Source organism: Xenopus laevis, chromosome 9_10L, assembly GCF_017654675.1.
Source record: "Xenopus laevis strain J_2021 chromosome 9_10L, Xenopus_laevis_v10.1, whole genome shotgun sequence".
Lineage (NCBI taxonomy): Eukaryota > Metazoa > Chordata > Amphibia > Anura > Pipidae > Xenopus > Xenopus laevis.
In genome coordinates, this window is record NC_054387.1 from 118,683,918 (window position 1) to 118,697,817 (window position 13,900).

At 41.1% G+C, this 13,900-nt stretch overlaps 1 protein-coding gene across 6 annotated transcripts in view; it reads right to left on the reverse strand.

Moving 5' to 3' along the window:
• The window catches only part of tsc2.L (TSC complex subunit 2 L homeolog), a 70,366-nt gene that overhangs the window by 39,010 nt on the left and 17,456 nt on the right, over positions 1–13,900 (reverse strand). For all 6 annotated transcript variants that reach the window (XM_041577516.1, XM_041577515.1, XM_018236582.2 and 3 more), the window contains exons 4-12: positions 12,244–12,354; positions 11,639–11,783; positions 10,284–10,401; positions 10,139–10,187; positions 7,475–7,600; positions 7,200–7,273; positions 6,563–6,689; positions 5,388–5,531; positions 3,651–3,788 (exon numbers count right to left, since the gene is read on the reverse strand). In XM_041577516.1, coding sequence (XP_041433450.1) covers positions 3,651–3,788; positions 5,388–5,531; positions 6,563–6,689; positions 7,200–7,273; positions 7,475–7,600; positions 10,139–10,187; positions 10,284–10,401; positions 11,639–11,783; positions 12,244–12,354 — 1,032 coding nt within the window. The remainder of the gene's footprint in view (positions 1–3,650; positions 3,789–5,387; positions 5,532–6,562; positions 6,690–7,199; positions 7,274–7,474; positions 7,601–10,138; positions 10,188–10,283; positions 10,402–11,638; positions 11,784–12,243; positions 12,355–13,900) is intronic.

The following is a 13,900-nucleotide window of genomic DNA, read 5'->3' on the forward strand; positions in this document are numbered from 1 at the left end:
AGCGGAGGTAGCGATGATGAGGAGGCCAAATGGGAACATGGAGGTAGGCATCCCTTATGTCCAGGGACATCATTAGTTGACCCTGTTCCATGCCCCGAATTACTGATCTCAAAGTCTCCATTTTGAAGCGCACAGAAAGGATGTACTTGTTCAGTCGCTTGAGGTCGAGAACAGGTCTGACCGTGCCGTCCTTCTTTGGGACTGTAAAAAGGTTGGAGTAGAACCCGGAGAATCTCTCCGGCTGAGGTACTGGTGTGATAACCCCCGATCTCTCCATCTTGTCTATGCACTCCAGAAAAGGTCTTTGTTTTAAGGGATTGGAGGGTACCCTGGACATAATGAATCTCCTGGGAGGCTGTGCCGCCAGGTCGAGATGGTAGCCCCCAGAGACGATCTCTTTGACCCAGGCATCTGAAGAGTGACGGATCCATTCCTCCCGGAATCGTAGTAATTTTCCGCTGATCTGTTCCAACGATTCCGGAGGGATTGCCCCGTCATGCCGACGTGGGCTTATCAGCTGATGGTTTGTTGTGAGGTCGATTACTCTTCCACGGGGGGCGGTTCTTGTCGTTGGTTTTGGAGCGAAAGTGGGATCTTTGTGGCGGACTACCCCGCAGCGCGAACCGGCCACTCTGGCCACGAAAAAATTTTCCCCGTCTGTTGGCTGATGATGCTCTACTTCTGGCTTGTGGAAGGAAGGTGCTCTTACCACCTGTCGCTTGTGAGATAATCTTCTCGAGTTCCTCGCCAAATAATCGTTGGCCCTTGTACGGAAGAGAAGTTAAGGACTTCTTGGAACTAATGTCCGCTGACCAATTCTTCAGCCAAAGCGTTCTGCGTGCTGCTATTGACAGAGCCGAAGTACGTGAAGTAAGCTGTGAGGCATCCAAGGAAGTATCACAAAGATAGCTTGATGCTTCCGCAATTGCTTGTGCAGAGGACAGAAGATCAGTTCGGGGAACACCACCCTGAATGTCCTTGACGAGTGACTCGGACCAAGCCTGAATGGCTCTTGAGACCCATGCTAAAGCCAAACAGGGCCGCAGTGTAGATCCTGCTGAGGAATATATTGCCCTTAAAAAACCTTCTAGTCTTTTGTCAGATGGATCCTTGAATGCCGCTGCGTCAGTGACTGGCAGCGTGGTAGATTTAGAAAGTCTTGACACTGGTGCGTCGACCACCGGGGGGTTAGACCACTTATCAATAAGCTCTTTAGAGAAGGGATAGGACTTTGTGAATTTCTTAGTAGCTTGAAACTTCCTTTCAGGAGCGTCCCACTCCTCTTGAATGATCCCTAGTAACTGATCATGTTCAGGAAAACAGACTGTAGATTTATGCTGTCGTTTGAAAAGAGATTTTGTCTCCCCTGTTTTAGACTTCGGTGAAATGTTAAGTACATCGAGTACCCCTTTAATAATGCCCTCAACATCATGAAGGCTATCCTTTTCCCTTGCCTCATCTTGTTCTTCTTGCTCATCATCAGAAGAAGCAATAGATGCCGGTATTTCTCCCTCTGACTGGGAAGAACCCTGTTCAATAGAGGAATCCTCAGAAAAATTGTGAGTAACAGAATCTGCTTTTTCGTCATCAGGACGTTTGCGTTTACCACCGGATTTGTGGTAAAATTTAGCCAGCGCCTTTCCTAGATTATCAGCAATGGCTGGCAATCCCTGAAGAGAAGCCAGTGACTGTGACAACTGTAATGCCCATAATGGAGGGAGTGGGTCTGTTGCTGGCCCATGAGATAATTCCTGAGAAGTGCCTTGCACTGTATCTTCAGCTTGTGTTTCTGGTAGAGCCTCAGAGACAATAGCTGCCCCCTGGTGCAAGTTCTGCAAAGCGACTCACCCTGTGCCCCCTGAAATTTTTGTTGACACTTAGCACACACAAAAAAATTCACCTGTGCTGTGGGGACTCGTCCCCCCGCCCTGCTGAATAGCCCCCCTGGCCTACCTTCTGCCATCCTATGTAGAGGGTGTGGGGTAGCCAACCTGTGCCGTCACCAGACAAGAGCTGTGCTGTGTAGCGCTGCTGAGCCGCGGGAAAAGACCCAAAATGGCCGCTGGAACGCACATGCGTTCCACTCGGCGCGCGCGTGTAACAGCCCGCCGAGGAAAACCCAAAATGGCCGCTGGAACGCATCATGCGTTCCACTCGGCGCGTGCTGTAATACAGCCCGCCGAAGAAGCAGACAGCCGCCATTTGAGCAGCGCTGGAACGCTAGACGTTCCCTCGCTGGGTTCCTCCTATCTTCCTCCACCCACACTACTAAGGGAGAGTAAGGTAAGGCTAGTCAGTGAGGCGACGGACGGGCGGGCGGGCGGGTGAGCGGGGGGGGGGGTGTTGGGGGTGAAGGGGGTCACCGGAGACAAAGTCATGCAGAATCAGCAGACATAGTGAACATACATTATATAACATATATGTAGTCACTTACCCCCCCCTCACACCGGCCAGACCCTCTGCGCTAGAATTAGAACAGGCATACGTCTGGGTGGTCTGTATAGCCCACAGGCTAGAGTTATGACCCCGGTGGATGTCCTCGCGTAGGGGGCTAACCATATAAGTACAGGTAATCCTGCCTTAGGTGTCACCCCTGGTGTCAGTCACAGACTGACCGTAGATTTCTCTCAGAGATAGAGATGTCCATCCTCCAGGTAGCAGGACACTTAAAAAACTGAAGTCTGAGTACAGTGTGTGGGGTTAAGCCTAACCTGGCACGCCCACTTTAATTACTTCAAGTGTCCTGCCTCCTGGAGGATGGAGCTTAACCCCATCGGTCCCTGTGTCCCCCTAAAGACGACAGAGAAACACTACTTTTTTTGAAGCACAATTCTTGTATTTGCACTGGTATGTTCTTATTTTTTTTACACAAAATGTCTCCTTTAAAGGAGAAGGAAAGGTTAAAATGAAGTAAGCTTTATCAGGAAGGTATTTATAAATGTTGCTCTGAGTCCTCTGTCAAAAGAGACACAGCATTTCTTTCCTTCTATTGTGTACTCATGGGCTTCAGTATCAGACTTCCTGTTTTCAGCATAAACCTCAAGGCTAGGGCTTGAGCATGCTCAGTTTGCTCCTCTCCCTCTCCTGCCTCCCCACTGTAATCTGACAAACAGTATCAACAAAGTATCAACAAACAGATACAGGGTCTAGAGCTGTTTACTCAGGTATGGAAAAGCATTCTAAAGAACAAAAATGGTGTTCTAGCTCGCACTGTTGTGGCTAATCTATTGGCAATAAACTGCATTGGTAGCTTTCCTTCTCCTTTAAAAAAAAAAAAAAAAAGTTCTGTAAGTTAGACATGGGGTTAAGCTCCCACCCACTGTAACCTCTACAAGCAAGACTACAGCTTACTTTCTCTTATGCTTGGCCTATTGATTATGTGATACAGAAAATGACCCTGAGTGTCTACGTACTGGTTCAGTACTCCATGGATATTAGAGGGGCAAGAATGGGACACAATTTTAATAGACCCCACATTGGTGTTACACAGCTACAAAGCAACTGCAGTGGTTTTTCAGAAACTAACACAATAATTAAAATCTGCTGTTGATCAGTATAAGATTTTAAGACTTTTAATTGATTTCCTATAGAACAGTTTAATAATAATATAATTAAGTAATAATAGAACAGGTCAAACTAATGGAACTCACAGGTCTTTCATCTGCCCCTTTTTCAACCAGCTCGAAAAATCTCTCTTCGTCTCCATGGAATTCGTTCTGGTTATAAAGTTCCTCTGTGGTGGTCAGGAGATTGTGTACTGTAGCCTTTAATTCCTGACTTCGCAGCATCTGACAACATCAAGTGGCACATGATTTACAAAACATTGACTTGACTTCTGCGTATGTAAGGATGACTATGTACTCATGCAATAGAAAACCTTACAGTGCAACCGACACCACACTGTAGTGGTGAAATAATCTAATTTCATATTTTAGCTTTATTACGTTTTTTTTCTTGTAGGTCTTAAAAGATTTAAAGGAGAACTAAGCCCTAAAAATTAATATCTAAAAATACCATATTTAATATACTGAACTTATTGCACCAGCCTAAAGTTTCAGCTTCTCAGTAGCAGCAATGATCCAGGACTTCATACTTGTCACAGGGGGTCACCATCTTGGAAAGTGTCTGCAACACTCACATGCTCAGTGCGCTCTGAGCAGCTGTTGAGAAGCTAAGCTTAGGGGTCTCAGCAAATTATCAAGCAGAAATTGAGGTTGGTCTGTAATATAAGCTGATGCTAAAGGGCTGATTATTAAATTCTGATGCTAGTCGCACTGGTTTCTGTGCTGCCATGTAGTAATTATCTGTATTAATTACTAATCAGCCTTATATTGTGACATTTCTATTCTATGTGTACTGTATATTGTGAGTGGGTCCCTAAGCTCAGTAATGTGCAATGAATTAGCAGAAAATGAGGTTGGCTGTAATATAAGCTGATGCTACAGGGCTGATTATTAAATTCTGATGCTGATTGCACTGGTGTCTGTGCTGCCATGTAGTAATTATCTGTATTAATTACTAATCAGCCTTATATTGTGACATTTCTATTCTATGTGTACTGTATATTGTGAGTGGGTCCCTAAGCTTAGTAATGTGCAATGAATTAGCAGAAAATGAGGTTCCTCTGTAATATAAGCTGATGCTACAGGGCTGATTATTAAATTCTGATGCTGATTGCACTGGTGTCTGTGCTGCCATGTAGTAATTATCTGTATTAATTACTAATCAGCCTTATATTGTGACATTTCTATTCTATGTGTACTTTATATTGTGAGTCAGTAAGTGACAGCAGCACAGAGCATGTGCAGTGAATCAGCAGAAAAGAAGATGGGGAGTTACTGGGAATAAAACCTCATTCACAGACATGCTTGTGCCTATAGGAGATCCTCTGTAATAGCACCCAGTGCCGATTTGCTGGTAGCAATTGCTTTAACGCATAAACATGATCAGGGCAAGTGTGATGGGTGCTATCGGCAGCAATGGTGGCGTTCTAATTGTTGGAGGAAAACATTTTTTTCTCTGGGGGGCTATGAGGGCTATGAAGTTACATCCCTGTGTATAGTTTAAAATATTTATGTAAAAGTTACTGAACACTGGTCAAAGTAAATTTCGTATGCACTCGCTGGCCTTCCTGTGATACTCAGTCAGTGGACTCAGTCCTCTAGGGAGACGGCACTCCCCTGGATCCACAGGAAACAAACAAATGAGGAACCGGCACACAGAGATGGATGCAAAAGGGGACAGACCCCTATGTGTTTATTGTGTCAAACAAGCAAAACGTTTCACATCACCTGACGAAGGGGCCAGCCCCCGAAACGTTGCCCTTGTTTGACACAATAAATGCAAAGTTACTGAACACACCAGGTTTATACATATTTACCAAGTACCTGAAGCTGCTGGAATAAGCGCTCGATGATATCCAGGAGGACATCCCACGTGGCAGCCTGCACATCCTTGCCGTACTTCTTGATTAGCCGTGTGACCGACAGAACAATTTCATAGGAGACAACGGCATTGTTACAGTTCATAGCCTGATCGCGAAAAAGAGGAAGTGTAATTAATCAAATAAACAAATACAATTAACCATGGAAAATTAGAACAACTGTAATAAGTGGATAAATTCTTCAGTGTGACTATTGTTCAGTATCAAATGATCATGAGGGCCCACAAAGATAGGGACATAAGACTGTAAGCTGAAGCAGGGACTGATGAAAATGATAGATATATAAATGATATAAAACATTGCAGAATGTGTAATCGCTATTTGAAAAAGGATCATAACAATAAATAGATAATCTTTATTAAACATAGAAGTTGTTTAACCACTGATCATAAATCAAACCACAAAAGTGAAGGTACTTACTGGGAAGTGCTGGGCACATTATGTGTGACAAGAGTATAGCTAAAAACTGTCCTGATCCTTGATAGTGACACAATTCATTGTGTGCTGGTTTAAAGGATAAGTAAACTTTAAAAATAAGTAAATGTAAAATTAATGAGGGTACATTCATTATTTATTTTTTCTTAATTTCAAGATATTAAAGGATACATATACTGTTAATATGAATTAATTTTATTACAACAGCACCACCTGCTGGTCATTTCCCGACCAGTCTGTCCACCAAGAAGTCAAAGAAGTTGTCAGGAGAAAGAAAGAGGCTGCTCTGATGTTCTTCTGCTTAGGGTCAGGGAAAACAATAGAAACCTCTCAAATCTTTCCTAAGTAGAAGAACATCAGAGCAGCCTCTTTCTTTCTCTCAACAACTTCCTTGACTACTTGGTGGACAGACTGGTCGGAAAATGACCAGCAGGTGGTGCTGTTGTAACAAAATTCATTCATATTAACAGTACATGTCTCCCTTAATATCTAGGTATTCACTTATTTTTAAGGTTTACTTATCCTTTAACAACCTGTATACAAATGTATAGCTTCGAAAGAACATCAATGGCAGCTATATTATAAAAAAAAGTTGCTTCCATAGCATGAATGCAAACGTTACAATTTTTGTATGTTAATGTTTTAAAAACTTTGAATATTATTAGTATCCATACACATCATTACCTTAAGGAAAGATGGGAGAACAGAGATTGGCGAGTTCTTCAGGCAGAACAGTCTGTGAGCTCCCCAGAGACCCATCCCAACAAAGAACACGGCTCCTCTCAGCAAAGGGGCATCTTCCATATGGACTCTACAAAATAACCAATTCAGATTTTCACAAAAGAAGCACATTTTTCATGAAACAACATTTACCTTGTTTATTGTCTATTTATTATCTGGGGGTCTTGTGCTTTAGAAGGACTGAGCTGCCAGATCCCTTTAAAGGAACACGCCACTGTCAGGATTTTAATATAGAGACAGAACTGGAAACAGTACAGATTTGCACATGTTCGATCACTTAACTAGAACACCAATAAAAGGCAATTATCTATAAAGATAAAAAAAAGTCTGTATACTGTGACGTGCCAAAACAGAGCATTTAGTGGCTGCTATCATCTGGAGCAAATAGCGGAAGACAAAACATTGATCATCACATTTAATCTAAGCAGAGGCCTAGGTCTAGTAACCATCAGCAACCAGATATTTCCTTTAATAATCTGATTTACACCAGTAAATGCTACCGGGTGATTAGCTGCTGCCCTAGCATAAACTCTGCCCGTTATAGATCTCTGGCCAGGATACACTTTTAAATGTTTCATACCTATCCTCCATTATACGACTCATTGAATAAATGGCGCTATGACCTAGATGGGTGCCCAGAAGGTTTCGCATGAGCTACAGAGAAAAAAAAAAACATTTACCTAAGACAATATCACAAAATCATTATTAACAAACCAAATACTTTATGTTAGCAGAGTCTACTAAGCTACTACTGACAGTCTCTAAATGACCTATATATTACAGTCTCAGCGTCACTCTCTTTTGCTGAATTTCAAGAAGCGCTACAATTGAACTAGACATCTCTGAATGACAAACCTTCCAGCATGGTTCACACAGCTCCTTAACATTTATTGTGCGGCACAGGGTTATAACAAATATGGGTATACTCTCAGATGGAAGGCAGTTATAGCAGACCACTGCATCCAGAACCTTCAAGGAAACCTGCAAAAAGAGGAAGATCTTAGCTTTGGTCGGGGACAATGCAAGCAGATGATATTTAAATAATGGTGGAGGGGACAAATTAAATATAGAACTGACTGAAATATAGCTTAGACTATTAGGGGCCGATTTACTTACTTCGAGTGAAGGATTCGAAGTTTTTTTTGGGCTACTTCGACCATCGAATGGGCTACTTCGACCATCGAAGGATTCGAAGTAAAAATCGTTCGACTATTCGACCATTCAATAAGTCGAAGTACTGTCTCTTTAAAAAAACTTCGGCCCCCTAGTTCGCCATCTAAAAGCTACCGAAGTCAATGTTAGCTATGGGGAAGGTCCCCATAGGCTTGCCTAACTTTTTTTGATCGAAGGATATTCCTTCGATCGTTGGCGTTAAATCCTTCGAATCGTTCGATTCGAAGGATTTTATCGTTCGATCGAAGGAATAATCCTTCGATCGTACTATCTGCGCTAAATCCTTCGACTTCGATGTCGAAGGATTTTAGTTCCTAGTCGAATATGGAGGGTTAATTAACCCTCGATATTCGACCCTTAGTGAATCGGCCCCTTAATACTACTTCCCTCTTGTGAGCTGAACCCATATACTCCTTAAAGAAAAACTATATCCCCAAACAACATATGTCTCTATAAAAATATAATTCATAAAAAAAAGAGTAAGACCCTGCTTCATCTAAAAAAACCATATTAATAAAAATATACTCTTTTTGGCAGTATGTGACATTGGGTAATCCTAAATGGGATCATACGATTCACGGTGCACACAAACAAATCAAAGGCACACTTAAAAGTCACATCATCCAATTAATGGGCAAAGTTCTGTCTTTAGCTCTGAGAGAACACACAGACCATCATGTTCACCTTCCCAACACTTTTTTCAGTTCAGTTGTTTTCAGATTGTTCATCAGAAATATACTTTTTTCAAGTCCTTTCTTTTTTTTCCTGTTTTTCCAAAGTGAAAGTTTAAAGTGGACTCATCACCAAGACATAAAAATCTGTATAATTAAAGTCCTTTTCAAATTAAACATTAAAACAAATTTCTATTTTTTATTAAAGCATTCATAGCTGCTGTAAGCTCATTTAAAAATCTCGGCTGTCAATTAATTTTTGTCTGCCCCTCCTCTAGGCCTCTAAGCTGGCCATAGACGCACACATCAGTTCGTACGAATCGAGGATTCGTACAATTTTCGGACCGTGTGTGGAGAGTCCCGACATTTTTCATCCAGCGGAGATCAGTCGTGTGGTTGATCGGACAGGTTAAAAGATTTCGGTCGGCTGTGGGTAATATCTCTGCATGTATTGCCGATCAGACGATTTTCAGTGGGAGACTGTCACTAGCTTTGGTCGGACATAACTTTAGTACGATTGCTGTAGGGTTAGAACATCGGCTGATCTGTTCTTTTGTCCTTTATTTGATCGGAATGGTTAGTGGCAGGTCGGGAGATGGGGAAGCCCGATCGTACGATGATTCGCATAGTCGGATTTTTGCACCTATGGCCAGCTTAAGGCATAGAGGTGGAGCAGGAAATTACTTTTACTTTCCATTTAGCACTTCTTAGATGTCACTGACCTCCACACATTCCCCGTTCCCTTCACAGTATAATTGTGTAGCCAGGGCATGGGGATGGACATCAGGTCCCCATTCTGGTGCACAAACAAGATTCTGAGATGATACAAGGCTTGTCTTAATAACAGTGTCCACAAAATGGCTCCTGCCTGCTTGTTATAATTATGAATTCCCAGACTGAAGGAAACAAGATTCAAATAATTTATACAGTGTAAATAAAGTTTATTTTGCTTGACTAACGTGATATATAATAAGATTGTGAATAATATTTTTGGGTGACGGGTCCCCTTTAATGTTCTTGCCTGGAAACTGGTGTTTGAGTCGGGCAGCTCAGTGTTGCAGATTCTGAACTGTTACAATTTTCTACATCTGTTCATACATTTTTCAGGAGCTGTGGAATATTAGCAACTATTGTATCATTTCCAGCAGTTGCCTTTAATGAACTCAGGGATTCTGCTCAGCAGGGACAAATACAAGAAATGTATCAACTAAATGTATCATTTAGAACAGTTTACAGAGTCAGCAACAGGGTGTAAATAATTACAATGTATATAAATATCAATTTTATAACCAGTGTGGTGAGGTCACGATCAGGATACCTGGGAAAGTCCAGAGCTTACATATCTCCCAGGTTTCTAACAGAGTGGTTCCGGAATTGCTAATCCAGCCCGAGCGGTTTATGTCTACCCGAGGCATTTTCTGGTGTAGGTGACAGGTCCCCTTTAAGAGCAAAGGATTTTATTTTGAACTGTTTATTTTGTTTATTTGTTGCAAGTGAAAATAAACCTCTGGCAAGAAACCACATTCTCATGAGTTGCGATTGTGCCGTGGGCTGCTTTACCTGCAGAAAGCTGGTCCCAGCTACCCAATACGTGACACCAGTAAATAATGTTGTCTTTTAGAATATAATAAAACATTCAATTCTTTAAAATGAGCGGATTTAGTTCTATACCAACCTCAATATCATAAGGAGATGTAGTACGATTACAGAGGAGACATATCATCCTAAAACAAGAGAAAATAAATGTTTAGGTTTCTAAACACATTAAGGAGGGGAGGAATCATTTTTTTTTTTACATTAAAATCAGATTTTGTACTTACTGCACCATTGGAGCAATAAAGTGTTCCAAGTAACAGCTATTGAACTTAACCAGGTTAACCAAAACCATCAAGAAATCCGGAGTCAAACCTATATCCATCCACTGGAGGACAAAGGCAGCTAAAGAGAGATCAACAGCAGTGTTACCAGTGTGCACCTTGGAGGTCACGCATTAAAAATGGATACAGAGGTCCGAGATACATCTTGCTAGTGGTTCCTGCAAGCTATTGCTTTAACCCAAGTGCTGGGTAAATCAAATAACGGACAAGCTCATAATAACTTTCATATGAGAGCACAAATACCAAGACACCAATAAATCTTGCTCAGTCTCTGCATATCCCTTGCTTTATTGAATTATTCTCTAACCAGACCTATATCAGCTGGCCAGAATACTTTTGACTGCTTTGAGAAGTTCACTGCCATTCTGATCTAAAGTGATGGTGCCCAGCACAGCCTGATCCAGAAGAAGGTAAAAAAATCTGAAGAAGAAGCCTCCAGTTTTCCTTAAAAGTAGAAAAAATCCTTCCTGTCTTTATAAGAGCATAACCTTTTATTTTTTTACGTGCTAACCCTTTCTTAAAGGGGAAGTAAAATAGAATAAGGCTAGAAATGATGTATTTTGTATACTAAACTTACTGCATCAGAAGCCTAATAAAACAAATGATTTATGCTTTCAAAGTTGGCCACAGTGGGCCACCACCTTGTAACTTTGTTAAACATCTTTGAAAGACCAAGACCGTGCACATGCTCAGGGATTGTCATAAATAATCAAAACAGCACAAGTCAAATAATATCTGCCAGAAGCTGATACAGCAAGACTGATTAATAATCAGAATATACAGACTGTACTGGGTCCTGTGTTGTCATGTAATCTAATGTGGATTTTATAGTTTTTGTATTGTTTAATACAAACTGTCTCCAACTCTGCAGAACCAGCGGCTGCAGCAAAATAATCCTCCAAATAGAATCCCAGTTTCTCTCTACAAAGTCATCAACTGCTCTACAGGGAAACAAACAAAGCTGCTTGAGTTCTGCATTGCTGGGAAGTAAGTCTGGGGCTCCCCCTGCTGTTCATAAGTATGATTGTTTCCCAGCAGAGCAGTTAGGGACCGTCTGACAATTCCTATCCACAGCAGTAAATGAAGGGAGAATTTCACTGCATGCAGTCAGGTTTCTTATAAATACGGTACACATTTTTTAATTAAAGTATATCAGAGATAGGTTTCTTTTTCATTAAAGAAAGTAAAAATGGGATTTTATTTTTTTGCCTTTATATGCCCTTTAAAACAATCTAATGTATGCCAATTGGACACCTTTATTGAACATTAGAGGCCAGCATTTCATAAAATAAACATACCAAGCTCTTCCTCTAGATAAGCAATTTCTCGCCCATTGTCGGTTAGAGCTTTAAAAACTTCCAGTCGCTCTGCAACATCCTCTTTTGAAGGATAATCTTTTATGACTCGGAAAAAATGGGCACGAAGGACACCAAGTCTTTCACCCTGGGGAAAATAACACCAAGATTCAGAAACATTGCTTGACTGCACAGAATTGCCGATTAAGAGAGGGATGCACCAAATCTGCACTTCTTTTGCAGGATTCGGATGAATACTGACAATTCAGCCAAACCGAACCTTTTAATTGATGTGACTGGAATACTAGATGCAACAATTTTTTGTTTACAATTGATGTCATTTCTTATTTTCTCAAACTTAAATATGCAGACTTGGGTTTGGATTGTTTCTGGATTTTGAGGAGGATTCGGTATTTGCTTGAATTTAATTGTCGCTCCATCCCTGGTAAACACTAATGGGAATATTTATCATGCTGTGCAGTGATGTTACCCAGATCAACCAATCAGCAATTAGATTTAGAAAACAAAAGCAAAGATCTTGTTGGTTGCTATGAGCAACATCACTGGTAAGGCATCACTCCAATTTTGACGCCTATCTGTAGAATTACCTGCCCCAAAATAATGGCCTTCAGTAAGTGCAGAACATGAAGTCGACCTTCTACTGGCTGTTCAGGCTGCAGCAAGTCACTCACTGCTTGGCAAATTGCTTCTACTGCGTGCTGCAAGTGTGGGACAAAAAAAAAAGGGTTATAGTAATTTCTTGCCATTGATCCTTAGTTATTCCCTGTTATTGTAAATGATGAATAAGCCTGCTTAGTTATATTGTGATAGTGATTGTGTTTTTAATTCTATAAAGGGGAACAAATCACAAGATATGATTAGGTCTAGTGACTTATAGCAACCGATAAGGTGTTAGCCCTGATGTGTCCTAGAAGTGCTTAAAAAGTCTAAAAAGCCTACTAAGCAAACCTTTCCCTTTTTCATCCCTCTCAAAGAGTTGAATGTTCTAAAGGACCCGGATTTTGCTCCCATACTTGTGTGACAATCTGCAACAGTGTTTAAAGTGGTGGTTCACCTTAAGGTAAACATTTAGTATGTAGTAGAATGGCTAATTCTAATCAACTTTTCCATTGGTTTTCATTATTTATTTTTATTAAGTTTTAATATTATTTGCCTTTTTCTTCTGACTCTTTCCAGCATTCAAATGGGCGTCACTGACCCCCATCTAATTAGCAAATACTTACAAATTTATTGTTATTGCTAATTTTTATTTCTCACTTTTCTAGTAAGGTGCTCTCCTATTCACATTCCAGTCTCTTATTCAAATTAATACATGGTTGCTAGGGTAATTTGGACACTAGCTACCAGATTGTTTGTAATGCAAATTGAAGAGCTGCTGAATAAAAAGCTACATAACTCGAAAACCTTAAGCAATAAAAAATGAAAAGCAATTGCAAATTGTCTCAGATATCACCATCTACATCATACTAAAAGTTAAATTAAAGGTGACCAACGCCTTTAAGTGACAATCTCCCTTATTCTGGCACCAAGACGACAATGTGACACTTGGAAATGCAGCCTACCCAAAGGAGTCTTTCCAGGTCACTGAATTTACCAACACTAACCTCCATCTATCTTCAGCTGTGAGGGCTGTTCTAATTATGATACTATAGTTTAAATGAGAACTAAAGCTTAACTTGAGAAGTAGGCTATAAATGTTGTACATTATGTTTTGGGTTTCTATACCAGTCCATAAAAACCACAGCCCTTTAGCAATAAAGATCTGTGCCTCTGAAGATGCTCCAGTAGCTCCCCATCTTCTTAGGGTTTAGTTATACTTTAAGTCTTCACTGGAACTATCTAAATCAGGGGTCCCCAACCACAGGCGCCACGGGCCAGACAGTCCTGAACTGGGACGCCAAATAATGAATGCGGTGCACCCGAATTGGACGCCGACGCACCCAAATTTGACGCTGACCCCCTACCTGACCCCTCCCGACTCCCCGGTCCTTGGGAAAAAAATTTTTGGTCCCCGGGCCAAAAAAAGTTTGGGGACCCCTGATCTAAATGATTGTGAGCATGTTAGAAGCTCAAGTGCCCCAACTTTCAACATAGATTTGAGAAATGTGACCTCTATATGCCACCCACAACTGCTTATTTCTAGGGGCATTCTCTCTGTATAATACAACTGTTTTTATTATGCCTATAGTCCCTGTTCTTTTCAAGTTAAAACAAAAATAAACAATTGATCACTCCCCAGACACT